General features: G+C 38.4%; 1 protein-coding gene across 3 annotated transcripts in view; it reads right to left on the bottom strand.

Annotated features, from left to right (window-relative positions):
* The window catches only part of WDPCP (WD repeat containing planar cell polarity effector), a 326531-nt gene that overhangs the window by 8408 nt on the left and 291866 nt on the right, over positions 1-26257 (bottom strand). For 2 of the 3 annotated variants that reach the window (XR_008627320.1, XR_008627319.1), the window contains one exon: positions 1927-2021. Coding sequence is in view for 1 of the 3 variants with exons in the window: in XM_055121824.1 (XP_054977799.1) it covers positions 1927-2021; positions 18246-18408 (258 nt within the window). In the remaining 2 variants the exon portion in view is untranslated. Of the gene's footprint in view, positions 1-1926; positions 2022-18245; positions 18409-26257 lie in introns of all 3 variants that reach the window. The other variant, XM_055121824.1, reaches the window with a different exon arrangement.

Raw genomic sequence — 26257 nt, forward strand, 5'->3', positions numbered from 1 at the left:
TATCACTAATATCTGCATTAACATCAAATTAGAATTTATGCATATTGTTCCTTCTGTTCTTTGTTTCTTGGATCACAACCAGGATCACAAACAGAACTATGTGGTCCAGGGACTGAACTCAGGGGTCCTAAGAGCAAAGCTGGTCTTTTAAACTATCTTCTTGGCCCTATTCTGTTCTTAAAGTGATGTCTTACAAGCTAGCAACTGGGATTTCTCCCAATGTCTGACTAGGTGTTGATGTGAAAAATATGTTAAGAACTCACAAACCAATAGTTAAGAAGCAACCCAGTTTTTAAGATGGGCCAAAGTAGGCCAGGGATGTGGTGAGCGGGCCTTCAGCATATAGCTTGAGGTCAAACATTCGCATAAACCGGTTGAGAAAGCCATTTTACAAGAACCGGAGGACTGGGACATTTTTACAAGAGCAGAATGGTTAGCCAACAGGAACAGATAGATCAGCCTTCTGGATATCTATTGTTATCTCCCCTAGTTGCTCCGGGTGCCACTAGTTACTTCTAGTTTTACCTTAAGGCCATGACTCAAGTAGACTGAAACCTAAGCACATATAAGCGCTGTGGAGTTACATAAAGTATCTTTGCTCACCTCTGTGTGTGTGTGTGTGTGTGTGTGTTTGTCTCCCCTCTCCCTATCACTCTTGCACCCTCTCCTTGTGAACCCCGTTATCCAGTTCCATGGGTCGGGACACAGGGAGATAGTTTTCTGTGCTGGAGTGTATGCTTCACATGTGGGAGACCTGGGTTCAATCTGTGGTACTGCATGGTCTCTATATCACTGCCCCACAAAAAAACAGAAAAAGAAAAAAAAAGCAAAAATCTAAATAAACACATATTTAAAGACAGGTAACAATAGATACATGGAAAAATGCTACCATAACATATTTCTAGGGAAATGCAAATCAAAACCACAATGACATATCAGCTCTGGTGAGAATGGTATACATAAAAAAGATTGGAAATAACAAATCTTGGGGAACACCATGGGGAAATAAATGCTGGTACACTGTTGGTGAGAATGTAAATTGGTGGAGCCTCTAGGACAAAGAGTATTGAGGTTCCTTAAAAACACAAACATTGAAATGCAATGCGATCCAGCAATTCTACCCCTAGATATTTTTTTAAAGAAAACTAAAACACTAATTTGAAAACGTAATTGCAACCCTATGTTCATAGCACTGTCATTCACAGTACACAAAATGCGGAGTGAACCTAAATATCAACTGATATTCTAGCTAGCATACATGTGCTCAACAACAGATGAGTGGAGAAAGAAATTGTGATTTGTAAACACAATGGAATACCACTCCAATATGAGAAAAGATGAAATCTAGCAGTTTGCTTCAACTTGAATGGAATTAGAGGAAATCATGAAGTGAAATGAGTCAGAAAGTAAAAGACAAACAATAGATGATCTCACTCATTTGCAGAGTATGAAGAAACAAAGCAAGGGATCAGATAATCTCCAGTACAAACAACTCTGAGATAATTTCAGCAGAACTGTAATCTCAGTTTGGGAGCAAGATATAGGTTCAGACAGGGATACAGGGGACCTTAGGACAATGGTGGAGAGAACCTAGCAATCTGGTGGGCATGGTGTAGCAGCACTGCAAGTATAAAATAACGCTTATTGTAAAAAATTATGATAACATTTATATGTATACACATATATACACAAATATATATGTGTATATACACACAGCAGAATACTATTGTCTTCTGAAAAGCAGAAACTATGTAGCTTGGGACAGAATGAATAAAACTTGGGTCTGGAGAGATTGTATAGTGAGTAAGGTACTTCCCTTGAATTCAGCCAACCTGGGTTAGATTCTAGCACCCCATATGGTCCCCTAAGTATTAACAGGAGTCATCTCTGAGCACAAAGCCTGGAGTAAGTAATCAATTTGGGTACCTTGGTTATCACCATCTTCTCCATTATAGGTTGTAGTCATCAAAGATCTAGCAGAGATATCTTTTTCAAATTCACTCCTTCTGTTGAATACTTGTCTGTAGAGTATGGGTTTTATTTTTCAATTGTAAAGAGAATGAAAAAAAGGAAGAAAATAGGTTAAATAAGTTACAGACTATAAAGTATAAAATATTTTAAAACTTTTTTAAAATAGTTTTTTTAGAATCTTTCAAAATATCACTTATATATAATATATTAATTAAAAAATAAAAACTGCTTTTAATTTTCTCACTATTAATTTACTTTGGGGGGATGTTCCCAAAGCAGTATTCAGAGCTCTGATGATTCCCTCCTAGCAATTACAAGCCAAATGGATGGGAGTGGGGGTCAATACAGTGGGGGTCGCCTGAGTATGAGGTGCTGCTTTGGCCCTGACGTGCCAGAGATTGAGCCACTCTGGCAGTGCTCAGGAGTCTCAGGAGTCTTCTGATAACAGTGTTCAGGCAGTGGTCAAGACCTCAAGTGCTGTACCCAGTGATGCTTGAGAGATGATGTAGTGCTGGGGATCAAACCAGGGTCGGCTGCATGCAAGGCCAGCTCCTCAACTCATGAACTATCTCTCCAGTCCCCAACTGAATACTTTATAGAAACTCCTGAAGAGCAATTTAATTCAAATACAATATACAGACAAAATATCCTACTTGTGTAGTTTTCAGAAGAAGTAATTTTGCAAACAAAAGTTGCTGCTTTGATCCTTGATATTACAAAATAAAAATAAACAGTATTTTTATTTTTTATTGAACTTTTTTATTGAACAAATTTTCTAACTTGGAAAAACTGAAAAACATGAAACAAAACCCAAAAAGAACACAAATGTAACCAAATTTATCCATCCAGAGTTCTCATCTGAACAGTTGACTCCTGTGTCTACATATTTAAAAATGACCTGAAACAGTCTTTCCTTATAAAATATTATTTACAGGGTCAGAGAGAACACAAGTGCTAGAGCATATTCCTAGCCTCTGGAAGAGGCCCTGAGTTCAATTTCTGGTATCACATGCGACCCATACCCCTCTCTAAAGCCACATCATGTGTTGCTCTATAATTCCCTAAAGACCTCGGACTGTGGCTGCTATAAAAGAAATAATATGTAAATATAATGTTACATAATTATCTTTTGCTATCTGATTAGATTTTTAAAAAATTGTCATTTAAATTATATATTAAAATATACTGTTTTTCTGAGGGATGTCTTCTAAGCAATGCTCAGTGGCCCTAGGGATGACTCCTAGCAATATTGACCCAATCTGGTCAGATGGTTCAGTGCTTGGGCTGTGATGATATAACATTTTTCTAGCCTAGTGGTGCTGGAGGGCACCAGGGACATTCCAGGGATTTCATGGACCCCATTGTCTCTACAATGGGTACAATCTCTTGCATACCTCAGATAGGTTTATACAAGGACTGCAATTAAAGTATGTGACCTCTAGCAAACACTATAACTAAAACATATACAATAGTTCATGAGTACACGTGCAAGTACTATAAATGAAAATGTGCAGTCCTTGGTGAGCACTGTGGGCAAATATACCAGCACTTCAGCCAGTTATGTGTGTCCCAGCACTTCAGTCGGTTGTGTGTGCTCAGTGTGTGAGCACCATAACCAGGCATGAATGTGACCTTTGTCATCACAACAATTAACAATGAAGAGAAGGGGGAAAGTAGAATTGTTGAATACGGTAAATATATACTTAATGGAGTCTCTGAAGAACAGGACAGCAAATGTGACAAAGAAACATTAAAGAAAACATTAATAAGAACTTCCTGGAGTTCTTTTTTTTATTTTTTCAATTTTATTTTCATAAAGTTGTTCACATAATTGATTACATTCAGTATTTCAACACCAGTCCCACCACCATTACACCTTCCCACCACCATTATTTTGAATTTTCCCACCACCACTCAAGACTACTCCACAGGCAGATGTTAAATAATTTACTTTGTATTGCTTATGAATAGTACGGGATGTTCTGCTGCCGTGGCACGCTCCTAGAACGCGCCGGAGTTCTTAAAGAGGATTATAGGAACTGAGATCCAAGAGGCCTGACAGGTCCTACTGAAAATAGACCCAACCAGGAAAATTCCAAGACACATTATACTCAGAATAATAAAATACAAAGATAGAGACAAAATATTGAATGCAGAAAGACCAAAAAAAGGAACTTGTGTATAAAAGAAAGTCCATTAGATGTACAGCAGAGCTATCAAATGAGACCCTGTGAATCATAAGAATATGGAAAGATATAATACAAAAACTCAGCGAAATGAATACTTCATGAAGAATACTCTATCCGGCTAGATTATCATTCAGATTTGAAGGAGCTACAAAGTTTCATGGACAGGTAACAGCGCTAGGGAATTCATAGTTTCAACTAATTTTTCAAGAAGCATTCTCCCATCCCTTTAAAAGATGGGAGAAACTTCCTATCATGTGACATTGAGTATGGCACTCATTAATGGTGCATATGGTTGTTTTGTACTAAAACAAGAAATGTTGGAAACATGCAGCAATTTATCATCACAGATTAATTTTTATTTATTTACTTTCTCATAATTCCATTTGCCATTTTTAAGTTTTATTGGACCAATTCATACTGACTGAATTTGTTATATGCCTGCCAAAAGGGTAGGCTGAGGGGTAGGAGAGAACCTGGGCCTCGGGATATTGATGGAATGAAGGGACATTAGTAGTAGGATTGCTGGGATTAGTGTTGGAATGTTGTATACCTGAAACAACTTCATTATGAATAGTTTTGTAAATCACGGTGTCTCAAATATTCCTAAAATATATATATGTATAAATACATAATGTATGAACTATTCTAATCAGTTCTTGCAACTGTTAGTATGTTTTTATAATTAAAGCAAATCTGATAGATATGCAAGGGCATCTCACTACGATTTTAAATTTTCATTGCTATCATATTTGATAATGTCGATGTTTTCACATGGCTGTTTATAATTTGTTTAATTCCTAATTGAAGTGTATCATCAAGTCCTATGCCCATTTTAATTGAGCTGCCTTCCTGTTGAATTTTAAATTTTCTTTATGTATCTTGTAACCTTCAACTGTTAGGTGATTTGATTATGTTTTTTATTCTCTTAAAATTATAGCTTTGAGGGGCCAAGTGATAGTATAGTGGGTAGGGTTTTTGCCTTGTATGCTGAGTTTGATCCCCAGCATCTCCATAATACCCCTCAAGTACTGCCAGGGCTAATTCCTGAGTGCAGAGTCAGGAGTAACCCCTGAGCATTGCTGGATTTCTGGGTGTGTCCCTGACCCCCCCAAAACAAAACAAAACAAAACAAAACAAAACAAAACAAAACAAAAGTTTACCTTTGGGCTAGAGAAATAGTACAGGGTTAAGGTTTTTTCTTTGCACATAGCAGACTCTGGAAGAGATAGAAGGCAAAGGACTTAACCCTTTTATTAGCTCTTTGGCACTTCATAGAATACTTTGTTTTGGGCGTGGGTATTGGGTATGTGTGTGGGGGTGGGGGAATTGTTGTGGGTTGGGCCACACCTGGCTTTCCAGAGCTCTTAACTATCTTTAATCTCCTTTGGTATTTTTAGATGCAGAAAAAAAGAGACCTAAATTATTCCATGCTGCCACACACCTCCATTGCTATACCTGTTTCCAGGCACAGGTGGTAGCAAACTAAAAGAAAAGATACTGACAAATTCATTACAAAGATACATTAAATTTGGAGGTACAGAATTCAAGGTACATCCAGTTCTGATCATTTTCCTCTATCTCTTTTCACTATTTACTTTTCACAGTCCTCAAATAGCTACTCTGCACATCTAGGATTTTTAGCTGCTTTAATGGGAAAGACATAGATTAAAGAGTTGATTATTTCATCTAGGATCAGAATCAGGATTTTAAGTGGCTATTATTCTAATATTCAGATACACTATGCTATATCCGAATTTGTGCAATAACCCCCTTAATAGGGCTGGGAAGATAGCACAAAAGGTTGGAGCACAGGAATTGCATGTGGAAGCCTTGAGTTTAATGCCTGGAACTCTTAGGTATTGTGGGGTGACCTCCAGCACCACCAGGGTGATTCTGGTGGCACCCAGAACCACTGGACCTAAACATAGAACTATCAGGCCTGCAAAGTCAGGCTATATTAGCAGGTGTGCCCCCAGGCTTCTGAGCATTACTGAGGAGGCTCCCAAAATTAAAAAAAAATCCACTAAATAAACATTTCAGTTTTAGGAGAACAACATCTTGGACATTTCTATGACTATATTAAAATTTAAAGCACAAATATAATAGTTAATTTTAAAGACTTACTTTCAGGGGTGTATAATTTCTTTTTTTTTTTTTTGACTTAAGGGGGCTATTTTCTGTCTCTGAAGAAATCTGCATTCTCTCTTGAGCACACTTTACTTTTTCTCCCTTTTAATAAAATTTCCTTATTTCAGGGCTGGAGCGATAGCACAGCGGGTAGGGCATTTGCCTTGCACGCGGCAGACCCAGGTTCGATTCCCAGCATCCCATATGATCCCCTGAGCACCACCAGGAGTGATTCCTGAGTGCAGAGCCGGGAGTAACCCCTGAGCATTGCTGGATGTGACCCAAAAAGAAAGAAAAAAAAGCAAAATTTCCTTATTTCACACACAAAAAATAAAGTCATGATATTTGAAGATTTTTATATATACTGCCAAAATTAGTTTCTGAAAAATTTACTTTTTTATAAAACCTAACAACTGGAAATAATATCATAGTACACTGAAATATAAAAACCATGAGACATGTTAATTAAAGCCATTATAAAGTCTAACTTCTCTTTTATGATAAGGTTCGTAGATCAGAAAATTAAGAAAGTTCATTGGATGCCAACATAGTCTGTAGAGAAAATGGTAGTATTCTTTTTGTTCTTCAGCTTCAATTATTTTCTAAAATTTTTTTTCTTTTTTGGGTCACACCTGGCAATGCACAGGGGTTACTCCTGACTCATACACTCAGTAATTACTCATAGCGGTGCTTGAAGGACCATATGGGATGCTGGGAATCAAACCCAGGTCGGCGCATGCAAGGCAAATGCCCTACCAGCTGTGCTATCACTCCAGCCCCCAAAGCTTCAATGATCTTGATCAGCTTTCTTTCTGTGTGTGTGTGTGTGTGTGTGTGTGTGTGTGTGCAGATAAAGAAAATTTTAACCATCAAATTTTCTTTACAGAAGGCATTGGAAGACATAAATGTCTAGTTACTTAGGTAATGGCTGTGACTCCCAAATTTCATGTTACAGTATTTTTTTTCAATAGAGCAGTTACATTTTTAAATTGAGTCACAGTGATATACACATTTGCAAAGTTGTTCATGACTGGATTTCAGTCATACAATGCTCCAATACCCATCCCTTCACCTGTGTACTTTTCTCACCTCCAATGGTCCCAGTTTCCTTGTCCCAGCGCCTACCACTGTGACAAGTACTTTTCTTCTCTCTCTCTCTCTCTCTCTCTCTCTCTCTCTATCTCTCTTTCCTTCTCTCCATCTCTCTCTCTTTCCTTCTCTCCCTCTCCTCCCCTCTTTTTCTTTCCTTTTGGGCCTTATGGTTTGCAATACAGATAATGAAAGGTTATCAGATACATCCCTTTACCTGTGCCCTTCACCCCCCACACACTACACACTCTTGTGGCAAGCTTACAACCATTGACCTGTCATCCTGGCCCTGGTTTACCCTCACCTTGGATATTAGTCTTATGATATATATATATATACATATATACATATATATATGTATATATACTATCCCAAAAATGAATGCAGTGATTCTCTATCTGTCCCTCTCCATCTGACTCATTGCACTTAACATGATACTCTCCATGTCCATCTATTCATAAGCAAATTTCATGACTTTATTCTTTCTAACAGCTGTGTAGTATTCCATTGTGTAGAAGATGTACCATGGTCTCCTTATCCAATCATCTGTTCTTGGGCACACAGTTTCTTTCCAGATTATGGCCATTGTGGATAGTGCTGTAATGAACATTGAAGTGCAGATGACGTTTCTGCTGTGTGTTTTGGGCACTCAGGATATATTCCTAGAAGTCAAATGAGTCAATTGCTGGGTCAAATGGGAGCTCAATTTCTCAGTTTTTGAGAAATGCCCATTTTGTTTTCCAAAAAGGTTTGACAAGTCAGCATTCCCACCAACAATAAGAGTCCCTTTCTCCCTGCATCCTTGCAAACTCTGGTTGCTCTTGTTCTTTTGGATGTATGCCAGTCTCTGTGGTGTAAGACTATATCCTATTGTTGTTCTGATTTGCATCTCTCTGATTATCAGTGATGTAGAGCATTTTCTCATGTGCCTTTTGGCCATGAGTTTCTTATTTGAGGAAGTTTCTGTTCAATTCCTTTCCTCATTTTTTAATGGGGTTGGGTTTTTTCATGTAAAATTCTACCAATGTCCTATATAACTGTGATATTAACCCTTTATCAGATGGATATTGGGTAAATAATTTTTCCCATTCTATGGGCTCTTTCTTTTGAGGTGTAGAAGCTTCTTAGTTTAGTGTAGTCCTATTTTTTTTTTTTATCTTTGTTTCCACTTGCTTGGTCACTGGTGTTTCATCTTTGAAGATACCTTGAGCTTCACTAGAGGGTTTTGGTGTTGTTTTATTCTATGTACCTTATGGATTCAGGTCTGATGTTGAGATCTTTAATCCATTTTGATCGGAATTTTGCGTATGGCATGAGAAAAATGTCTGAGTTAATTTTTTTACATGTAGCTGCCCAGTTTTTATAGCACCATTGTTGAAGAGGCTTTCCTTGCTCTATTTCATACTTCTTGCACCCTTATCAAAGATTAAATGTTCATATATTTGAGGGTCTGTGTCAGGATATTCAACTCTGTTCCACTGGTCTTCAGGTCTGTTTTTGTTCTAATACCATGCTGTTTTAATTACGACTGCTTTGTAGTATAGCTTGAAGTAGTGGAAGATGATGCCTCCCATCTTCTTTTCCCCAAGGATTGCTATAGCTATTTGTGGGATTTTATTATTCCATATAAATTTCAGGAGTATTTGGTCTATTGCTTTGAAAAAAGTAATGGGTATCCTTATAGGGACCACATTGAATCTATATAATGCTTTTGGGAGTAATGACATTTTCAAATGTTAATTATCCCAATCCATGATCAGGAGATGTGTCTCCATTTTCTTGTGTCTTCTTGGAGTATTTCTTAGAGTAGCATTTTGTAGTTTTCTTTATATGAGGTCCTTAACCTTTTTAGTTAAGATAATTCTGAAATACTTGATTTTCTGAGGCACTATTGTGAATGGGATTGTTTTTTAAATATATGTCTTCTCTTTCATTATTTGAATATACTTCTGGGTATTGATTTTGTAACCTGCCACTCTACTATATAAATCTATTGTTTCTAGGAGCTTTTGGTAGATTTTAGGATTCTCTAGGTATAAGATTATGTCATCTGCAGTGAGAGCTTGACTTTTTTCTTTCCTATTTGGATACCTTTGATATTTCTTTGATCAGCTTTCTTAAGTATACCTATAGATTCACAGAAAACATGTAGACTAATGTGCCAAATTTCATTCTTATGTTTTAGGGAGCTTAATTAAGATGGCCTATTTTCTTTGGAAACATTTGCATTTTTTTAAATTGAATCATCATGAGTTACACTTACAAAGCTTTCATGTTTGAGTTTCAGTCATACAATGATCAAAAACCCATCCCTCCACCAGTATACATTTTCCATCACCAATGTCCCTAGTATACCTCCCCTCCATTTGACCCCTCCCCTGCCTTCGTGGCAGACAATTTTCCTCTGACTCTCTCTACTTATGGGCATTATGATTTGCAATACAAATAGTGAGAGACCATCATGTTTGGTCCATTATCTGCTTTCATCACACATCTCCCATCCCAAACAATCTCTCCAACCATCATTAACTTAGTGACCATTTCTCTATTCCAGCTGCCTTCTTCCCCAGCTCATAAGGCAAGTTTCCAACCATGGAGCAATATTCATGGCCCTGTCTCTACTGTCCTTGGGTGTCAGTCTCATAGTATGTTATTTTATATTCCACAAATTAGTGCAGTCATTCTATGTCTGTCCCTCTCTTTCTGACTCACTTCACTTAGCACAATACTCTCCATTTCCATCCACTTATAAGCAAATTTCATGACTTCATCTTTCCTAATGGCTGCATAGTATTCCATTGTGTAGATGTACCAAAGTTTCTTTAACCAGTCATCTGTTCCTGAGCATTTGGGTTGTTTCCAGATTCTGGCCATTGTGAATAGTGCAGCAATGAACAAATAGGAGAAAATGTCATTTCTACTGTGCTTGTTTTTGCACTCTCGGGATATATTCCAATACCACAATACCAGAAGTGGTATTGTGGGGTCATATGGAAGTTTAATTTCTACTTTTTGAAGAAATGCCCATATTGTTTTCCAAAAAGGCTGGACCAGTTGGAATTCCCACCAACAATGAAAGAGAGCCCCTTTCTCCCACATCTGTGCCAGTGCTGGTTGTTGTTGCTCTTTTTGATGTGTGCCAATCTCTGTGATGTGAGATGATATCTCATTGTTGTTTTGATTTGCATCTCCCTGATGATTAATGATGCAGAGCATTTTTTCATGTGCCCTTTGGCCATTTGTATTTCCTTTTTGAGGAAGCTACTGTTCATTTCTTCTCCCCATTTTTTAAATTTTTTTTATTAGTTTATTTTTAATTAGAGAGTCATCGTGAGGGTACAGTTACAGATCCATACATCTTTGTGCTCATGTTTCCCCCATACTTCTCCCCATTTTTTGATGGGTTTGGAGGTATTTTTCTTCTACTAATGTCTGGTACGTCCTGGCTATTAACTTGTTATCTGGTGGGTATTGGGTAAATATTTTTTCCCATTCTGTAGGTTCTCTCTGTATTTTGGTCATTGTTTCTTTTGAGGTGCAGAAACTTCTTAGTTTAATGTTGTCCCATTTATTTCCATAAACAGTGGTATTTCATCCTTAAAGATGCCTTTAGCTTCAATATCATGGAGGGTTCTGCCCTCATTTTCCTCCATGTGCCTTATAGATTCAGGTCTGATATTGAGGTCTTTAATTCACTTTGATCTGACTTTTGTGCCTGGTGTTAGATAGAGGTCAGAGTTTGGGTTTTTTTGCAGGTAGCTGTCCAGTTTTCTCAGCAGTACTTGTTGAAGAGGCTTTCCTAGTTCCACTTCACATTTCTTGCTCTTTTAGCAAAGATCAAGTGATTATATATTTGAGAGTTTGTGACAGAATATTCAACTTTGTTCCATTGATCTTCAGGTCTGTTTTTGTTCTAGTACCATGCTTTTTTAATTACGACTGCTTTGTAGTACAGTTAGGCAAGGGGATGCCACCCATCTTCTCTTCCCCGAGATTACTTTAGATATTCATGGAGGTTTATTGTGGAAACATTCTTAAAGCTGGTCAGTTTTAGTCATCTACTGTCACTGAGAATAATATGTCTCTGCTTAGTTTCTAGTTTTATAGGCAGTGAAGATAAAATGCCTCACGGGGGATAACTTGAGTATAAACATCTTTACCTAAGATACATGAAGATATCTTAACAAAGCTGGAAGTATTAGTTATATCCTTTATTTATTTCAGTTTAAGATGCAGAAATGGACTTTCTAGGCACATACTAAATGTTTGCTTCTTATGCCAATTTTGTAAGACTGAGATTAATAAACAGGTTCAGCTGAGACTGAGCCAAATTAGAGAACAGAATATTGTCATATTTTATCCTTCTGAGGCAGGATCAGATATTTTGAGCCAATCTTCATGAATTATAGGTTGTAATTTTTTCCTTGTAATTATAGGTTGTAAATTTTTGTCCAATAGAGTTCACCAGAACTCTATTGACAATTTCCTGTGTTTTATCAACACTGAACATTTTATTAATTATATTGTTTACAGGAAAATGCAAGGACTCTGAATAGATATTCATATCCCAATTTATAGGAAATTTGAATAAATATGAATAAAAATAAAGCCAATATTTAACATTTGGGGGGTAGTTATACTTGGTGTACCTCAGGTGCTTCCTTATGCTCTGTGATTTGGGTCCCTCTAGGTGGTGCTTTGGGGGGCCCATGAAGTACTGGGAATCAAATTTGGGCCTCAACCCTGCCACCGCTGTCATGGGTGACTGTATCCCCTGGTGCATTTGGGACCAGTAGTTACTCTCTTGGCTGATGGACAGAAAAATGGGTCACAGAGTGGTAGCCAGCAATGTCTTTATTGAAATAAAACAGGGCTGATATGGGAAAAGAAACACTGCTCCATGGAGGCGGCGGGGAGGAGGGAAGAGTGGGAGAGAAGGAATTTACAGATAGGGGAAGTAGAATAAAAAGAAGAAGTTAAACATAAACATGAAGGATTGCGAGTGCCCCTGTGGAATTGGGCGCCTCAGAGAACTGTAGTGGGTGCACCTCAATTAACATAAGCTCTCTGTGAGGGAGAAAAGGACAACCCAATGTCAAGGCTGAGCTGCCTGGATCTATTGAAAGACAAATTATTCAATTAAAAATTATGGGGACTCATTTCACTCAACATGATACTTTCCATGTTGATCCACTTATAAGCAAATTTCATGACTTCATCTTTTCTAACAGCTGCATAGTATTCCACTGTGTAGATGTACCAAAGTTTCTTTAACCATTCATCTGCTTTTGGGCACTCCGGTTTTTTCCAGATTTTGGCTATTGTAAACAGTGCTGCAATGAACGTACAAGTGCAGATGTCATTTCTACTATACATTTTTGCCTCTTTGGGATGTATTCCCAGGAGTGGTATTGCTGGGTCAAATGGAAGCTCAAATTCTAATTTTTTGAGAATTATCCATATTGTTTTCCAAATGGGCTGAACCAGTGAACAGTCCCAGCAGCAGTGAAGGAGAGTCTCTTGCTCCCTACATCCACACCAACACCAACTGCTTTTGTTTTTTTTGATGTGGCCCAGTCTCTGTGGTGTGAGATGATATCTCATTGTTGTTTTGGTTGGCATCTCCCTGATAATTAGTGATGTAGAGCATTTTCTCATGTGCCTCTGAGCCATTCATATTTCTTCTTTTAGAAAGTTTCTGTTCATTTCATCGCCCCATTTTTTGATCGGGTTGCAGTTCTTCTTGTGGAATTCAACCAATGCCTTGTATATCCTTGATATCAACTCCTTATCGGATGGGTATTGGGTGAGTATCCTTTCCCATTCTGTAGACTGTCTTTGCACATTGGTCACTGTTTCTTTTGAGGTGCAAAGTTTCTTAGTTTAAGATAGTTCCATTTATTTATCTGTTTTCACTTGTTTGGCCAGTGGCGTGTCGAGTGAAATGAGTCAGAAAGAAAGAGACAGTTATAGAAAGATCGCACTCATCTGTGGAATATAAAGTAGCAGAATGTGAGACTAACACCCGAGTAGTAGAGATAAGAACCAGGAGGTCTGCCCCACAGCTTGGAAACTGGCCTCACATTCTGGGGGAAAAGGCAGCTGAGATAGAGAAGGGAACACCTAATAGAGAATGTTGGGAGGACCCACTCAGGTTGAAAGCTGCGTGCCGAAAGTAGACTATAGACCGAACATGATGGCCACTCAATACTTCTATTGCAAACTATAAGATCCAACAAGAGAGAGAACAAAAGGGAATGCTCTGCAGAAGAGGCAGGGTGGGGTGGTGGGGGTGGTGGGGGTGGTGGGAGGAATACCTGGAATATTGGTGGAGGAGAATGGGAACCGGTGGAGGAATGTAAATGAAATACAAACATGAAAGTTCATAAGTTTGTAATTGTACCTCACGGTGATTCACTAATAAAAATTTTAAAAAAATTATATATATATATATATATATATACATATACCATGAAAAAAATTATGGGGGAACAGTGTCCCTTTTGGTGCTGTCCTTCCCCATCTCTGAAGCAGTATCTAAGAAGCCCTCTCTCCTCAAGGAGAATCCCCAGAGATTTGCTCAACAGGGTGGCACCGGTTACGTGGTTTGGGAACAGTGCCAACAGGGAACTCAACAAGCCCAATGAACTACCTAGTCCCAATTAATAAGTTTTAATAGGATAGTATTTCATTTTGCTATTTGCAAAACATCTATGGGAAGTCCTCTAGTACTTAGAGTCAATAAGAAAAAAGACCAATAAAAAAGTCAATAAAAAAAAAGACCCCACTTCCCCATACTTTCAGAAGCCCTGGCAGCCACACCCACATTCCACTATCTCTGCTATGTAAGCTAATCTATCAGCCCTTCTCCAGACTTATGAATAAACTTGAAATGAGATCAACTAGCAGCAAAAATTTCTCCAATATACTGATAATGGAGAGAAGAAGCCCTCGCACTAAACTCACATCTGAACAGCTGCCATCACCTCACGACTGAGCTCCACAATTAGGCCAACCTGCTGAACATTGAAAATATCAAGTATACCAAGTTTTTTTTGCCGAAAAATCCTAATGTTCTTGGAGTCCAATGGGTGATATCCCCATCCCCCTTCTGTACTTCCAGAAGGCAGAGCAGTCACACCCACAGTCCACCACTGTTACCATATAAGCTCACTGCCCAGTTAAATATTCTAGATCTTCTGGAGCTATATCACCGAATTCTACAATGCTAACATCCCAGTAGGAGCACACCAGATTGGATGCCAGTGTAACATAAAGTAACAAATCTTGATTAAGAAAAACATTAACACAGAAAAAGAATATAAAACAAAAGCATCATGAGTTTGGAAAGGTCGGACTGCAGCTGAATCTCACAAAGACAATGTTCATGAGAAACGGACTAGTTCCTGACATTCCATTTGCTCTCAACAGAATGAACATCTCCGAATACAGCAGTTATGTGTACCTAGGTTGAGGAATCAACATGACAAAACGATCTGGCACCTGAGCTGCAGAGGAGAAAGAGAGCGGCATGGATTGCCTCCAAGAGCGTGGAAGAAGTGGTTAAGAGGACGAAGAAGGCTCCAGGCACATGTTTTCAACTTCACTGTTCTTTCTGCACTAACATATGCCTCAGAGACCTGAGCCCTACAAAAAGAGGATGAGAACGCTATCTGAGTCTCCCAAAGAGGAATCAAAAGAGCTATGCTTGGGATATCACATTTCACTCAAGTGAGAGAAGAAATCCGGAGTTCTGACCTCCATCAATGATTGAGAATCGTTTGTCAAGGTGTCGAAATCAGATGCACTGGACACGTAATGCGATTTAGAGATGACCACTGGACTAGAGCTGTTATCGACTCGAGTCCACGGGATGTCAAAAGAATGCCTGGCCGCCCACCTACGAGATGGTCAGACTTCTTTACCAAGACCCTGAATGAACGGTTTGAGGCTCTTCGTGTTCCTGGAGCGAGCAGGCGCCTTTGGGCTACACTGGCACATGACAGGGACGAATGGAGACTTTACTAGTGCCCACTCGAGCAAATCAATGAGCAATGGGATGATAAGTGATACCAGTGGTAGATGTACCAAAGTTTCTTTAACCAGTCGTCTGTTCTCGGGCTCTTGGGTTGTTTCCAGATTTTGGCTATTGTGAACAGTGCTGCACTGAACATTTAGGTACAGGTGTCATTTCTACTGTGCTTTTTTGTACCCTCGGGATATATTCCCAGAAATGGTACTGCAGGGTCATATGGAAGCTCAATTTCTAGTTTTTGAAGGACTGTCCATATCGTTTTCCAAAAGGGCTGGGCCAGTTGGCATTCCCACCAACAGTGAAAGAGCATCCCTTTTTCCCCCCACATCCTCGCCAGCATTGGTTGCTTTTGTTCTTTTGAATGCTTCCACCAATATTTCTAGATTTCCTCTCCTACCCCGCTAGCCACCAGCCCCAGCCTGTCATCTTGACAGGCAAAATTTTTTTTCCTTTGCAAGTTATTTATTTATTTTTAAAAATTCAATCACTGTAAGATACACTGTTGGGGCTGGACTGAGCTGTCAGGATGAGCCCATGTAAACTGTACTGCACAACAGGCAGGAACATAGGGATCCATGAAAATGGGCGAGATTTCTCATGTGTCCTGACTGGTTTGGATAAAGCTGAACATCTTTTTCCTTTAAGCTGCCTTCAGTAAATAATTTCATAAATTTCAGTATATTGAAAGAGTTTTTCCTTTTCTCACAGAAGCCCAGCCTGATCTTTGACATGTAGATTCTGAGCTATGGCCCAGCCTAGTCTTTGGGATGCAAATTTCAAAGGCCTGCCCAGTTTGTCTTTGGGATGTAGATTTCAGGTGCTGGCCCAGCCTTGTCTTTGGGATGCAAACCCAGATACTTATATCCCCAGAAAGGTTTCAGCTTTGGTTTTGTACCTCTCTCCTTAGGCCAAAATTTTCTGGCCTGTGGACAGGAGGAAACAACACTCAATGTTCTTTCTGTAACTTTTTTTGATGACATCACTGTATAGAGTATGAACAGTAGGATGGTAATAAAAGGAGAATCCGTGGCTCTCTACCTTTGTCACAGGTCTGAGAGAACCTGGATCCTCCATGACATAAATTTCTCTCGAGTTTCTTGTTTCAGTGCCTCTGACTGAACGAACGTTTCACACAACAATACAACAGTTACAAAGTTGTTCATAATTGGATTTCAGTCATACAATGTTCTAACACCCATTCCTTCACCAGTATACATTTCCCTTTCCCTTCCACCACTACTGTGGCACCAGAACTTCTCTCTCTCTCTCTCTCTCTCTCTCTCTCTCCTTTTGGGCTTTATAGTTTGTAATACAGGTACTGAAAAGTTATTATATATATCCCTTTACCACTTTTCAGCACAGTGTTCTTGTCAAGAGTTATTGTTTCCTACTGAAAGGCACCTTTTAAATTTGGTTATTAAAATTTGGATCTTGTTGACTCTCTGTTCTGCTTTGGATATTTAGTTCTATCTTTTCTTAACACCCCGGTGTACCTAAATCCCCTTGAACTCTGCCCTACGTGCTTCTCATTTTCTCTTTTCCCCTCCCCCTTCACTGTTTCTTTCCTTCTTCTCCCTATACTCTGGAAGCAAGGGTGATTTAATAACCTTCTCTCCCCCTTTAAACTATGCATTTCCTCACCCAGTTACTCTAAATACTATGTATAAGTGATAACATCCTATATTTGTTCTTCTTCTGACTTATCATTTAACATATGATATCTTCCAGTTCCATCCATGCTGCAGCAAAATGCATTGTTTCATTTTTTCATATAGCTGCATAGTATGGAATGAATTTATTTTAATGTCTTCTATTTACATTAAAATTTTCCTTCACAAGTGGGATAAGGATTCAGGCACTTCCCTTGCTTGGGGCCAACCCTGGTTTAGTCTCCAGGACACATGGTTCCCAGCCCCCTAAGCATCACCAGAAATTATCCCTGAGCATGGAGCCAAGAGTAGCCCCTGAATATAGCTAGATGTGGTTGCAATACCCATCCTTTAGGATTCCCCTCAAAAAAAATCCTCATAAACCAATAATTATTTTTAAGACAAATACTAGATAATATCACTTATCTGTGGTATTTAAAAGAAGATAAGGAATGGAAGATAGCTGTTTTTTTTGGGGGGGGGAAAACTCCAACAACAATAGTGAATTTTGTGTTGAAATATGGAATGTAATCAAGGTAAAGAGAAAATGAAGTGAAATTTATCAGCTACGCAGGCGGGGGTGGGGGAGTGGGAGGTATACTGGAGTTTTTGGTGATGGAATATGGGCACTGGTGAAGGGACAGGTGTTTGAGCATTGTATAACTGAGACATAAGCCTGAAAACTTTGTAACTTTCCACATGGTGACTTAATAAAATAAATAAATTAAAAAAATAATGGCAAACATGTTTCTGGATTACAGTGCTGAGAATGCCAATGTTAATGCAAAAGTAGATTTTCCTGCACTACTATGTTCTTGAGAATTTCATGAAAGATTTAAAACAATTGCTAAGGAGTTGGGGTGGGGTGGGAGGGACCTTGAGACATTAGTCCCTAATTGGCTGACACTGGTGGCGAGTTTGGAATTAGAACACTGTAAAGCTGAAACTCTGCTATAGGATTATAATCACTGTGACTAAATTAAAACTAAATAATTACTTCCTTCACCATGACTGTTCTTTCTTGACCAAACTACTATAAAGACCTAGCCATGAAAAAATAAACATATTTTTTTGGAGGTAGCTGATTGAAATAGTCTTGCTTACTATTAGTTTACATTTAAATAAGGAATATTTAAATACTAAACTTTTTTTATGAAGTACTGTTCTCAGTTCAATATTTCTTACCTGTTAGAAGAGACATTCAGTATTTTTGGTTGATTAGTATGTTTGTGGATTGAACCAAAAAGAGGGAGGTTATCTGGAAATGCATCTTTGCCTTGAGGTACTAGAGACAGACCAACAAAAGCTTCATTTAGCTTATCCATTCTGTCCAGGGGCCCCAGGAACTCTGTTGTAAAATGATTGATATGAATAAAATATAAATTCAGTTTCTGCAGGAAAACTTCCACATTCCAATGGAATTTCCCCCTAATTTGTCAGCTTATAGTGCAGAGTAGAAATCTTGTATTTACAGTGTTCAATGATTTCCTTCACTCAAGAGCTCAACAAGTAAATAATTGGAGAATTAATGTTTTTTTTGAGTCCAGATTTTAAGAATTCATTGATAGTGGCTAGAGAGATAGCTTCACAGGCTAGAGCACATGCTTTGCATGTAGGAGGCTTCAGTTCCATCCATGGATTGGGTGGTACCTCAAGAACTGCCAGGAGTAACCCCAGAGCATTGAGCTAAAAGTAGCCATTGAACACTGCCAGATATGCCCTTTAAGCCACAAACAAATTCATTTACTTTCCCCACTCAGAGTGGATCAGCTGCTAGCAAGGTAAGCATCCTACCCACAACTGTACTATCTCTCCAATCCTGACCTACAGTATTTAAAAACTAATTCAATTGTTTATTAACATTTAAAACTCGAGAAATTCAATAATATTCCATATTTATTGCTTCTAGAAAAATAAGAAGTTTTGGACCCAAAGATAGCATGTCAGACTAGAACACATGCTTTGCATAAAGGAGGCCCTGGTATGCCAGGTCTGTTAAGCACTGAGCCAGGAGCAGCACTAGGAGGTGTGCACTTTTCCCCCTCCCCCAAAATGGAAAAGAAAAATCAGAAAATTTGGCAACATTTAGCTTCCAAGTCTTTTAAAAAATTAAAAAAAAATTTTTTTAATCATTGTGAGATAATTACAAAGCTGTCCCAGTCATACAGTGTTCCGACAATGCCCTCACTAGTGCACATTTTCCGCCAAAAATGCTTTCAGTTTACTTCCCACCCCCCTCCCTAAGGCCTGCCTCTATGGCAGACACTTTTCTTCTTCCTCCTGGTTTTCTCTCTTTTAGGCACTGTGGTTTGCAACACTGTTACCAAAGGGTTATCACGCATATCATTTTATTGCTTTTCAGTTCTTGTACAGAATGATCGTTTCCAACAATCACTGAACTGTCACAAGAACAATCCAGATCATGTCCAGAATGAACATTTCCAACTATCACTGTCATAGTGGCCCCTTTATCCTAACTGAACTCTCCTCACACCCTACCAGGAACCAGTTCTATTCAATACAAACTATACAATAGAGTCCTGCTTTCTATTATCTTTGGGTATTATTCTCATACTTTTTTTTTTTAATATTCCGCAACTCAGTGCAATCATTCTATGTAGGTTCCTCTCCCTCTGACTCATTTCACTCAGCAAGATAATCTCAAGTTTGATCCATGCAGTAGCAAATTTCATGACTTCATTTTTCCTAACAGCTGTGTAATGTTCCATTGTGTAGATATGCTATCATTTCTTTATCCACTCATCTGCTATCATGCACTTGGGTTGTTTCCAGATTCTGACTATTGTGAATAGTGCTGCAATGAACATGGAACTGCAGATAACTTTTCTGTATTGTTTTTGGGTCCCTAGGGTATATTCCCAGGGCAGTATTGCTGTGTTGTATGGAAGCTCAATTTCTAGTTTTTTGAGAATGTCTATACTGTTTTCCAAAAAGATTGGACCAATCAGTGTTCCCACCAGCAGTGAATCAGAGTCCTTTTCTCCCCTCATCCATGCCAGCACTGGTTGTTGTGATTTTTTCCTTCATGTTTGCTAATCTCTGTGGTATGAGATGATATATCACTGTTGTTTTGATTTGCATCTCCATGATAATTAGTGATATAGAGCACTCTTTCATGTGCCTTTTTGACATTTACATTTCTTATTTAGGAAGCTTCTGTTCATTTCTTCTCTCCACTTTTTGATGGGTCGTATGCTTTTTTGTTTGTTTGTTTTGGCTTTTTGGGTCACACCCAGTGATGCTTAGGGATTAGTCCTGGCTCTACACTTAGAAATTACTCCTGGCAGTGCTTGGGGAACCATATGGGATGTGGGTGATAGAACTTGGTTCAGCTGGGTGAAAGGCAAATGCTCTAATTCACTGTACTGTCACTCTAGCCCTCAACTGTTGTATGCTTTTTTCTTGCGAACTTCTACCGTGCAATATATATCTTTGATTGGCTTAAAAGAAGTGATCTGCTGAACCAAAATTATAAGAATACTAAGTCCCCATCAAACCCTACTTTTCTACAACACCAAAGATAAGTATCTGCTCCATTTATTATCAGATTTTAATTCCTACAGACATTTACATTTATTTTGGGGTCATCAAACTATAGTCTGTAGGTCTAATATATCTCTCAAGCTGCTTTGGATGATCTATGATATAAAAATGGTTTTTACATTTTTAAATGGTTAAAAACATATTTAGAAACTTTAAAAATTATGTGAAATTCAAATTTCAGTGTTCAAAATACAAAGAAGCACATTTTTTTTCACATACTGCCTATGGCTACTATCATGTCAGAGTTAAGTCACTGGATAAGTAGAAATCATAAGACCTAAAAAAGTCTAAAATTTTTTCTATTACAACCCTTATAAAAAGGTTTGCTTCTCTGGAAAAAAAAAGTAAGGAAAGCTCCCCCATTCCTTTTTTCCCTCTTTTCCTTTTAATTTTCTTGGATTTTTTTCTCTCTGACACATATTCCTTCAGACCCCAGATAAAATTGTCTCTATCAATTCTATTTTACAGAAAATGGGAAATAGTGAAAAAAAATCTAGTGATAGGGTTCTATTCTCTGCTTCTATGATCTTTAACATGTCATTTCATCTCCAAGAACTTCTATTTCCTCACCTGTAAAAGTGCTAAATTAAGATCATTTCCAGAATATTTTCTCATTTTAAATCCATGAAGTAGACAAAAAAATAAGTGGGGAAACAATAAGCATGAATAAAAATGTAAAGAATGAAGACTGAAGGATGATTGGGAGTCTCCTGGTTGCCAAGTAGACAAGACAGAATAATAATTGCTACTTTTCTTGATGCAGTCCTTTACATATACAATCTTTAATTCTTTTTTTATTTTTTATTTTATTTATTTTATTTTTTATTCAATCACCATGTGGAAAGTTACAAAGCTTTCAGGCACAATCTTTAATTCTTCTAACGATTCTGTTAGATAGTATCATTATCCCATTTGTAGAACTAGAAACTGAGGTTCAAAGAAGCTAACTGGCTTTCTCGAAACTAATATCTATAAGTGGCAAAAAAAAAAAAATTGAGGCTCATACCTAGAATGTCTGGCTCTAAAGCCAGAGCTGTTCCGTTCCATTTCAACAAACTGCTTGAATAAAAGGAAGAAATGGAAGCTATGAGAATTTACTGCTGTTACACATTTGTCTTCTAAAACAAATCGCACTACTTCCCTGGTGATGTTATACATTATTCTTGAAATCTATCTGTTCTTTTGTTAGCTTTGTGTCTTCAAAGATGATATCCTTTCCAGTCTAAAATCTCCAAAGGGTTTTCAGAGTAAGACACATTTCAAGATGTGCAATCATATGGAAGAATGAAAATCTTTTGTAATATTATTTGTTAAACCGACAGCTCTACTTAACAGAAGCTATTAAAATATTTACAAAGTAGCAGCTATTCTTGTTAAAAAAAGGGACAGCTTTTCTATGCATAAAATAAACAAGTTGATAAGTACAAGATAAGCCATTTGACAGAATCTCCTGTGTACATTGCATAGTATATAGAAATTCTGATATTTGCAGAGTAATTATAATATTAAAGCCTTTCAAATGAAAAGGACACAGACCTAGTAGGAACTGATAAGAATTCTTCATTATTATAAGATAAACATAAATATATAAATACTTTACTGATTTTTAAAAAAAGAATTTAGGATCTCCCATGCATATTCCTGTAAGAATTAGGTTTTAGTATGTTTTTTACTTATGTATTATTAATTTCCCCCTTCCTTTGTTGTTGTTGCCCTGTCTGGGTTAGAGGAGGTCTCATATGCGCCTGGCTGTGGTGTTTTATATTTGTTGATCACACCTCTATTGTGTTACACATTTAGCCACAGTGCTCATTGGGGTGCTGCATACTTTTGGTCTGGTGCTTGCTGTGGTGCTCACAAATATGTTCATGAGGGATGCATTTGTAGCCATAGTGTTTGCATGCTTTGTTTCAAATCACAAACAGTACAGCCTCCAGGTCTGTGCTTGGTGCTTGTATGTGACACCAGGGATCAAATTCATGGCCTCATGTCTGTAAGGGAGGTGCTTTTTATGTCACCTAGTAAACTCCTGGACCCCTTGGTGGTGTTTTTTACAATAAGCTTTATTCTTAGAATTAAATTATATTTACATAGTATGTGTGCATATAACATAGGTACATGTGTATATCCATATTGAATTAAATTGAGTTGCAATTTCAGCCAGGTATCTAATTAAAAAAAAAACAGACTAGGAGACCAAATGATGTCAACAAAAGTATTGAAAGTAACTGAACATTTGCATATTTATCCCTTAATCTATAAGTTGGACATTTTATATGTAAAGTGATTTATCTTTCTTTTTATAGGAACCACATCCTATGGTATTCAGGGGGTCTGGTGATGCTCCAACCAGACAGTACATGATTCTTTCTTTTAAAAACAAATTTTTAAAAACGCAAACATTATTAAAAATCTTTGTTAGTAATTGTTTAGTTTTCTTTCTTTTAAAATAGGGTGCCGCATCTAAGGAGTATTGGGGAGTGTTGGGGGTGGCCTGGAGAACCTGACAATACTCAGCCTAGTTGTTAATTGCTCTGACTGTGGTGGGTCTGGTGCTTCTGGGGGCCACCAGGGCCACTTTGCTGTCTTTTGGAGACCACCAAGATTACACTGAGAAGTGCTCAGGGGGTCCATGAGTTTCCCAGGAAAAACTTTGATACCTTTAACATACCATGCATGTGTTCTAATTCTTTGAGCCATGGCCAGACCTTTGGGTTTTCTTAGACCAATTATATGTACTTTTAAAGATACACTTTCTTTTTTTTTCTTTTTGGATCACAGCCAGCAATGCACAGGGTTTACTCCTGGCTCTGCACTCAGAAATTACCCCTGGCAGTGCTCAGGGGACCATATGGGATGCTGGGAATCGAACCCGGGTCAGTTGTGTGCAGGGCAAATGCCCTACCCACTGTGCTATCGCTCCAGCCCTTAAAAATACACTTTTATTTTTAAAGTGTAAGACATGTCAAGGTGTTTTTTTTTTTGCAAAATCTTGACAGTTACATGGAAAAGTGACACTTGTCATGCTCCTATGATATGATTTTGCTATTTTTATTTATTTATTTATTTATCTAGCTATTTATTTGTTTTTGCTTTTTGGGTCACACCCGGCGATGCACAGGGGTTACTCCTGGCTCTGCACTCAGGAATTACCCCTGGCAGTGCTCAGGGGACCATATGGGATGCTGGGAATCAAATCCAGGTCGGCCGCGTGTAAGGCAAACGCTCTACCCGCTGTGCTATTGCTCCAGCCCCTGCTATTTTTATTTAATGACTTCTAATTAACGGTAAGAACAGTAGACTAAAAGAAAAATCTGGTAGTAAGTTATAAATGTGGTACATATTCTACACCATTCTACAAAGAAGTGATCATCGATGTAAAGAGAGGGGTTCGGCAGGGTGATACCATTTCACCGAAACTCTTCAGTGCCACCCTCGAGGATGTCATGAAATGACTGGAATGGGAAGAAATGGGAGTGAAGATAGATGGTCGGCAACTACACCACCTCTTCTTTGCTGATGATATCGTTCTAATAACACCAAACATCAGCCAAGAGGCATGAATGCTGGCTGACTTTCACCGCGAATGTGGAAAGGTTGGTCTGCAGCTGAATCTCATGAAGACAATGTTTATGAGAAACGGACTAGTCACTGACATTTCTTTTGCTCTCAATGGAACGAACATCTCCGAATGCAGCAGTTATGTGTACTTAGTTCGAGAACTCAACATGACAAACGATCTGGCACCTGAACTGCGCAGGAGGAAGAGAGCAGCGTGGAATGCCTTCAAGAGTGTTGAAGAAGTGGTTTAGAGGACAAAGAACCTCCGGCTCCAGGCACATCTTTCCTACTCCACCGTTCTTACTGCACTAACATATGCCTCAGAGACCTTGGTCCTATGAAAACAGGATGAGAACGCTATCTGGGTCACCCAATGAGGAATCGAAAGAGCCATGCTTGGAGTATCACACTTCTCAAGCGAGAGAAGGAATCTGGAGTTCTGACCTTGTTGATGATCGAAGATCAGGGATGCTGTCTTGCCTGCCAAGCTGTCGAAATCAGATGGGCCGGACACGTAATGTGATTTAGAGATGACTGCTGGCCTAGAGCTGTTACCGACTGGATTCCACAAGATGTCAAAAGAACACCTGGTTGCCCACCTACTTAATGACTTCTTCATTAAGATCCTAAATGAATGGTTTGATGCTCTTCGTGTTCCTGGACTGAGCAGATGCCATTGTGCTACACTAGCACATGACAGGGATGAATGAAGACATTACTGGCGCCCGCGCGAGAAAATCAATGAATAATGGGATGACAATTACAAGTGGTACATATAATTTTATTATTAAATATGTCACAGAATTATTGGAAAGTTTAGAAATATAGGAATTTTCTGCCTCTAAGTTTATTTTTTCTTCTTATTCTAGCTGCATTATTTTCAATGCTGTTTGTAAGGAAAATATTATTTTTCTGTCTTTTGGAATAGAGAAATGTAAGAAACTAAGATGATTATAGAGGGAAGTGTTAACATGCTCAATAAATACCAACAACTTACCTTATAAGATTAATATTATGAGATCCTGTACAATTAGATTGAATCACGTGAATACAAATTTACAAAGTTAATTATGATTGAGTTTCAGTCATACATGTTCAAGCACTAGGTCTCTGGCATTTTATTTCATATATTAATTTTTTTTTGTCAGACCTGGCAATGTTCAGGGGTTACTCCTGGCTCTGCACTTAGGAATTACTCCTGGCGGTGCTTGGGAGACCATATGGGATGCCAGAGATCAAACCACAGTCAGCTGAGTGCAAGGCAAATGCCCTACCCACGGTACTATCGCTCAGGCTCTCCAGCCCCTCTCTGGCATTTTAAAGTAGTGCTATCATCCTAAATGAAAGTCACAATCTAATGGGGCAGAGGCGACAGCACAGTGGGTAGGGCATTTGCCTTGCACACGGCAGACCAGGATCTGATTCCTGGCATCCCATATGGTCCCCTGAGCATAGCCAGGAGCAATTTCTGAGTGCAGAGCCCAAAGTATATAGCCTGAACATCACTGGTTGTGATCCAAGAACAAGAATAAAAACAAACCAAAAAAGTAACAATCTATATAAGAAAAATAGCATTATTAAAAAGCACTTTTTTAAATTAGAAAAATATACATGCACTAATGGGAAAACATGCCTATAATTAATGGTAATACAACAGTATTTTATGATAAATATCTTTGTCTTTAACATTGAGTTTTGGGGCCAAGTGATAGTACAAGAGTTAAGATGCTTGGTTTGCATGGCCTTGTCCAGTTCCATCCTTGGCACCACAAATAGTCATGCAAGCACTGCCAGGAATGACCTTTGAGCATAAAGCCAGGAGTAAGCCCTGAGCACTGCCAGGGTTACTGGCAAACCAACTGGTTACTGCCAGGGTTACCCCCAAACCAATAAACAGTAGTTTTTTTTCTTGTTAACCTTAGAAAACCTTTGATACTAGTTACCTGGGGGCTGAAATGATAATACAACGATTAGGGTGTTTGCCTTGCACTTTGACAACCTGCGTTCCATCCCCAGCATCCCATATGATTCCCCAAGCACCATCAGGAGTAATTCCTACGTGCAGAGCCAGG

The sequence above is a fragment of the Sorex araneus genome, chromosome X (genome assembly GCF_027595985.1).
Source record: "Sorex araneus isolate mSorAra2 chromosome X, mSorAra2.pri, whole genome shotgun sequence".
NCBI lineage: Eukaryota > Metazoa > Chordata > Mammalia > Eulipotyphla > Soricidae > Sorex > Sorex araneus.